Source organism: Leptonychotes weddellii, unplaced genomic scaffold (genome assembly GCF_054177405.1).
Source record: "Leptonychotes weddellii isolate Sample4059 unplaced genomic scaffold, ASM5417740v2 HiC_scaffold_6443, whole genome shotgun sequence".
NCBI classification, from domain to species: Eukaryota; Metazoa; Chordata; class Mammalia; order Carnivora; family Phocidae; genus Leptonychotes; species Leptonychotes weddellii.
Window position 1 is genome coordinate 1 of NW_028033343.1, and position 7,151 is coordinate 7,151.

At 41.3% G+C, this 7,151-nt stretch overlaps 1 protein-coding gene across 1 annotated transcript; it reads left to right on the top strand.

Moving 5' to 3' along the window:
• Positions 1–720: 720 nt before the first annotated feature.
• On the top strand, positions 721–4,574 carry LOC102738153 (interferon-inducible protein AIM2). Its single transcript, XM_031019530.1, is given in 8 exon segments — positions 721–813; positions 1,754–1,766; positions 1,769–1,823; positions 1,825–1,936; positions 1,994–2,075; positions 3,994–4,072; positions 4,326–4,405; positions 4,408–4,574. Coding segments are annotated over 8 exon segments (657 nt in total). The 3' UTR covers positions 4,551–4,574.
• Positions 4,575–7,151: the final 2,577 nt, after the last annotated feature.

A 7,151-nucleotide genomic window follows, 5' to 3' on the forward strand; every position in this document is an offset into this window, starting at 1 on the left:
CACGTACTGCATGGAGCACTGGGTGTTATATGAAAACAATGGATCGTGGATCACCACATCAAAAACCAATGATGTATTGTATGGTGACTAACATAACATAATAAAATTAAAAATAAAATAAAATAAAATAAAAATAAAAACAAAAACAAAAAACAAAAAAGCAATGTGCTCCTGATTGTTAAGGAAAGTGAGATCCTTGGTACCACCAATGCTTCCTTGGTACCACTGTGTGTGAGATACAATGACTGCCATGCTGGGGGACACGATGTGGTGATGCCCTCCATCTCTCTGGAGTCTGTGTCTCTCCCATGCTATCTCTCTGGAGTCTGTGTCTCTCTGGAGTCTGTGTCTCTCCCATGCTATCAACACGGAAGGGAGACTTGATCTGCATACCTCCTGAGATACCTGTTTCATGGAACTAACTTACCTGTGGAGGGCTAGGTTCTCTTCTTCGGAGGGCAGAGACCTCTCCGTATTCCCCTGATAGAGAGCCTGCCACTTTCTACAGTGAGAGGTAGTGACAGAGAACCCACTGCTTAAGACAGCTCATTGCTCTTAAACAGCTCTAATGATTAAATCATTCTTCTTTCTAGTAAACTCAAAGTTTAAAGTCATAGATTGTCTTGTTATTTCTAGCCCAGACTACTCATTTCTATCAGAAACAACATCCAATAACTTTTTACCCCTTCTTCTGCCCAAGAGTATCTCAAATAATTGACCATGACTGTAATTTGGCTTTTCATGATGAAATATAACTTGGCCATCGGCCCAGGGCACGAAGCCAGATTATACAGCTGCATTATGGTAGTCATGGTGAGGAGCCTGCATGTCATCCACCCATCCATCCATGTGTCCTTTCAGTAAATATGCATTGAGCATCTAATAGGCAACAGGAACTCCTTTAGGTCCTGGTGATAAAATAGGGAGTTGAAAACAAATCCAAGTTTTGGAGAACTTACACTCTAATGAAGGAAGTAGATATAATTCTGATTAATGAAGATTAATGAATTAATAAGCTGAGATACAGGCTCTGAATGAAGGAGATAGTCCTTCGAGAGCAGGTGTCAAGGGAACCTAACAAAAGCCAGGAATGAGAGGTGGAGGTGTCAGATGAGGCTTCTCGAGGCAGACGACCCTTGAGCTCAGCTCTGAGAAAGAGATAGGAGTGGATAGTGCCTTCAATCTCAGGGAACACGGTGTGACAAAGCCTTGTGCAGACATCATTGGCTTACTTAAGGACTTGAGAGAAAACCAGTGTGGCTGGAGCACAGAGAATGACGAGATGCCCTTTGAGAGATACCCAAGGTCTGGCTGGGTGGAGCATGATTAGAATTCTCTTTGTTTGAAGAGAAATCAGAAGTGATCAAAAGGATTTAAGCAGGGGAATGATACCAGATTTGCATTTTGAAGCGATCCTTCTGGATATTGTTGGGGGAAAATGTGATGAGCCAGTTTGACTGTGGGAAGAACAACTGTAAGTCAGGAAGAGTAAGTAGTAGCTTTGATTAGGTCATAAAATGGAAACGGAGGAAAATACACTGAATTGAAAGAGATTTGGTAAGAAGGCTTAGGATTTGTGACAGATTGGGAGTGGAAGGCTAATGAGCAGTACTGTCAGGGAAGATGCTTTGGTTTCATTCAAACAATTCAGTTTGCCAGGGTGAAATGTACCCATGCCACAGTGGCTACAGACAGTCAGTTCTCCTTTGTGAAAGTTTTCATAAGAGCTAAAAGATAAATTCACTCCAAAAAAATAATTATAATATCAAATATTGGCACAGTCATTTCCTGGAAGTGAATGGTGCCTCATTTGTGTTTGATGCAGATCAATGTCCCAAAGCGCATTATCAGAAACGCTAGTGAAACCCCAAAGATCAATGAGCTTCAAACTCAGTCCCTTGGAATAATTGTGAACAGGCTGTTTGCAGTCCTGAAGGTACGTTTCTATATATGATTTTATATTGCTTACTAAGATTAGTTTATTCTCCACTAGGAGCTTGAAGAGGATTTAGAAATTATTCATTTCAAAGTCTCTATACAGAATAGAGCCAAAAGTAATAACCTCTCCCCCAAAAGTAAAGAGCTGCAGAGTGAATACGCTAAAACCAAAATACATTAAAAGTGTTTTATTCTCAAGAAGCTGTCACAATCCTGTTTCAACTTCCTTTCATCCTTGTAGCTTCTGAAAGAGGGATTACTTCATACACGAACAGCGTTTGCCCTCTGGGTGATTTTTGCACTTTACACATAGGAACTGTATTTTAGGTTACTATTTTTGTGAATATACAATCACTGTAGTAGAGTGATAAGCCAGATTAATTGACTGGGAAGACCAATAAGTAAAGCAGGCTAATGAGTGAGGAGGAGGAGGAGGAGGAGGAGGAGAAGGAGAAGAAAGAAGAAGAACAAAGAAGAAGAAGAAGAAGAAAAGAAAAGAAGAAAAGAAGAAGGAGAAGGAGAAGAAAGAAGGAGAAGAGGAGGAGGAGGAGGAGGAGAAGGAAAAGTGGAGGAGGAGGAAAAGAGTTGGTTTGAGGAGAGGTACTAGAAGTGAGGACTAATCACGTATTTGCCTCGGAGCCTCAGAGGGACTGGCTGTGACTACTTCCCTGGACTGGGGTCAGACCTGAAGGACTACAGGGAGGGACCCCACTTGCTCTGCCTCCAGGAGCCTTAGATGAGCCCTACTGTTTGGGGTTAGTTGCAAAGGAACCGATAGGGCAAATCTGTCCTCCTGGAAAATTCAAGCCAAAAATGACCTCGGATAAGACGTCCATATTCTCCATCCCAGTTCTTAGCCTTTAATATGGCAACCACCCACAAACATGTACTCATTTAGCCCATTAAATTAAACCTAACATACTATCGATTTTTCATGTAACTGATCAATACCCTGCTCCCTTTTGACTTGTACTTGATTGTGGTTATTTCTTGTCATTTGCCGTAAGAGTGGCAAACTTTCCACTTCTTCCCTTTTAGGTTATTTGACTGATCTAATAATTAAATTGACATAAGACAGAAATTTAGGAGAAAAACTTAATTTTGTATGAACTGGGGCCCCATAAAAAATATGAGACTCAGAGATTGTCAGGCAGTCAGGCTTATATGGTGTCCCGAGCTAAAGAGAAGGGGGCGGGGGTCTGGGGCTTCAGAGGAGCAAGGCAGTTCACAGGAAAATGAGAAGATCCGATGTTTGGTACACAGATGTTTGCCCTGCCACACCACTAAGTCTGTCTTATATAAACAGTTATCTTGGGTAATAGCTTTTTTCCTGGTATAGGGCCCCCATCTAAATATTTTTTATACAGGTAAAGGAGAGGCAAAAATACTTTTCCTGAGTCTTGTGGGTCTTAATTGCCTTCAGCTAAAAACAATCTGCATGCCAAATGGCACATTTTAGGGTAAATATTTCTATTTCCCTCATTCCTAACTCTTACTTAGACTCTTTACTAGGTTTTGCATCATTTGCTCATGTCTCTCCTGGATTGATTGTTTTAAGTGACTGTCCTCCAACTCTGGGATCTTCTTTCCACTGCCTGCTCTGGCTACTGGCCCTGGAAAAACCCCATATTTTCCATCTGCCAGTTATTGGCTCAGGCCATCCTGGCCTCCCAAAGGAGGGGAGCTTTGGACTGGAAAGATGGACACAGGAGGCAATTGTCCTAAGTAAGACAGTTACGTCTACCTGAATTTGCTGACACGTATTACTTATGTACCTGCCTCTTTCAAATCTGAATTTGTTTCCTTCTACAGACCTACCGTAGTTCAACTTACCATTTTTAGACTTTGCAATGCTGCAAAAGTGATATGCATTCAGTAGAAACTGTACCTCGAGTTTTGAATTTGGATCTTTTCCTGGGTTAGTGATGTGTGGACGGTACCCTCTCAGGATGCTGGGCAGCAGCCGTGGCTCCCAGGCAGCCACGTGATCACCAGGGTCAACAATTGACACACAACCATTCTGCCCCATATAACCATTCCATTTTTCACTGTCAGTATGGGATTCAATAAGTTACATGAGATATGCAACACTTTACTATCAAATAGGCTTTATGTTCGATGATTTTGCCCAACTGTAGGTTCATGTATAAGTGTTCTGAGCACGATTAAGGTAAGTGTGGCTAAACTGTGATGTTCAGTAAGTTAGTTGTATTAAATGCCATTTTCAACGTATGATGTTTTCAACTTATGATGGGTTTATCGGGATATAATCCCATCATAAGTGGAGGAAAATCTGTATTTCCTTCTGGAGGCTGTTGCCGGCACTTCTAGTATCTGACTGATTTCTTAATTAGACTATCAAAGGTTGGGTGTTGATTTTTTTGCAGAAAACAGAAGAATCATATATTATTTGACCTAAATGACAACACAGGGAGCGTGGAGGCATTGGTGCTTGGAAAACAGAACAAAGTCAATGTGAAGAAGGGGATATACTTTGACTTACATTCTTCAGGCTGTCGAAAACTGGAGAAAAAGTATAGTTGAAATCTGGGGCTCACAGTTTCATTAAGGTGGGAGTTGCATGGAGGGAAGTCTCTCCTTCAAGGGGATGATATTTTGTATTTACTTTCAGAAAGCTGGACAGGTGCTCTAGAACAGGATATGGTGTGAAATTCCATGATATTCAGTATACCTGCATCTCACAGAACTTAGGAACCTCCCTTTTCTGAAACACATATCCTACCCACACAGTCAAGAGGACATGGGTTTCACAAGGCAGAGACATACATGAAGGTGCCCACACAGTCCCACAGAGTTCATCGGTGACACTGTAAGTCTAATGCAGACAGTTTGCCCAAAGTTGGGCAAATTATTTTGAGAGATGTATGTAAAAGTAGGCACAGTCCCCAACATCTTGAGGACACATTTCTCAGAGTCAATCCAGACATCCCTGCACTGATCATACTCCAGGGCAACTGAGTCAGGATAAGCCGCCTCCCTCCTCCTGTCCTTTGTCTGTCCTTCACACTGGTGCATGCTGCTGCCACCAATTGGCCCTCTTTCCCATGCCGCAACATTGTTTCCACTGGCTCCTGTCTTTGTAAGAGTGGGAGTGCAGACAGGGGACAGTGCCATGCTCTTGTTAAGCAGGACTGTATATCTCAGGCCAGACATAACTTAAGGAGAGAGACTCAAGAGTGAAAAAAATGTACTAGAAGGAAGGGAAGGAGATAATTTTATAAGAAGAAAAGAAAGGTATACTTTACGAGGATGGAGTCACTGCAAGCAGAGAAGGGGTAACTGATCAACTACTTCTCAGACTATATGTATTTTTTCTCCATGCAGGTTATTAAGCCCAAAAATTGAAATGAAAGGATCAATTCAGATCAACTGGTCTAGCATTTAATTGAAGAATACCTGATATACCCCCTTCAACCAGACTGAGCTGCCCGAGAACAGCAGCGGGAAGGGTTCTCCCCCTCCCAGATTAGCCAGGAGGGGGTCACTGTTGGATGAACAACTCCAAAATCACAACATATTGTGACAGTAAAGGTTTATTTCTCATTCACTCCAGCCCTGTGTCAGGTTTAATTTGGGGTAAGGATAGGGCTCTGCTCTATGTGGACATTTAGGGAGACTGTCATTGTTCAATAAACACCTATTGAATGAATAAAATTGAAGCAAAATTCTGCCATGTTTAGGACATGGATGAAGACCTATTAAAAAAGAGGGAAGAAAAAGTTGTTCTACTCCTGCAAAAAGGGTAGAAATAGGTTCTGGGAGCAGAATATAAAGGGTTCTCTTACATCCGAGGGAGGGACAAGATAGGGGTGAAAATCTCACCCATAAGACTTAGGATACAATGCCTTCCAAAGGCCGATGCTGAGTGAGGAACTCCCCCATCACTCCACAACCTGCTGCTGACTGCCAGGCTAAAGAAGCACCAAATAACAAGTCAGTTGCTAGGGGATGATCAAGAGCATGTAAAAGATATATCTTCTTAGGTTCAGGTGTGAAGGGAAGACCTAAAGCTAATGGTGTAGCACTAGAAGAAGTTTAAACATGTGGTGCCCTGAGAGTGAATAACACCAGTAAATCTCAAAGCCAGCTCTGCTCCTGACCAGATTAATTCAGTTACTATGGTAAAGTCATAGCAAAAGATAATCTGTGCTCATTTCCAGGTAGAAATACTGTCTACCTCAATTTCTACCATCATGGATAGCTTTTGATAAAATTTGTGAGGCACACAAAGAAGTAGAAGAAAAAAGATATGTCAAGAGACCAATCAATCTTGGGGTGCCTGGGTGGCTCTGTTGGCTAAGTCTCTGATTTCAGCTGAGGTCATGATCTCAGGGTCCTAGGATTGGGCCCCCCGTGTCAGGCTCCCTGCTCAGTGGGAAATCTGCTTCTCCCTCTCCTCTGCCCTTCCACCTGCTCATGCTCTCTCTCTCTTTGTCCCATATAAGTAAATAAAATCTTAAAAAAAAAAAAAAGGATACAAATCAACCAAAACAAAGTCAGATAGGATTCAGATGTTCAAATGATCAGTTAGGGTATTTCAAATAGATGGAAAACATGCATCATTGGATGGACAATTTCAGTAGAAAAATGGAAACTAAGAAAAAGAATGAATTGGAAATACTAGAAATGAAAAACACAGTTATAGGGATGAGGAAAGCCTATGACAGAATCATCAGTAGACTTGACACAGTACAGGAAAGAGTCAAGATCCTAGGGATGGATAAAAAATACTCACATGGAAACATTAAAAAGAAAAAAATGAAAACAATGAAAAGATTAGAGTATCTAAGAAATGTGGGACAATAGCAAGCAGTTTAAAATACCAGCAATTAGAATCCCATAAAGAGAACAGAGATTGAGACATAAGGAATATGTGAAAAGAGATGAAGGTAAAGAATTTTTAAAAACTAATTACAGAAAAATCACCACAGATCCAAGAATCTCAGAGAACACCAGGCAGAATAAATAATAATAATGAAATGTTAGTAATGAACCACACACACTTAGGTATACCATATTCAAACTGCTAAAAGACAAAGCAAAAATCCTGAAGGCAGCATGGGCAAGGGGGAGACGCATAGACACAGACAGAAGAATGACAGCAGATTTCTCGTCAGAAACTACTGAAGCCAGAAGACCGTGTACTGACATCTTTAATGTTCTGAAAGATAAAGACAACTGTCAAAGCAGAA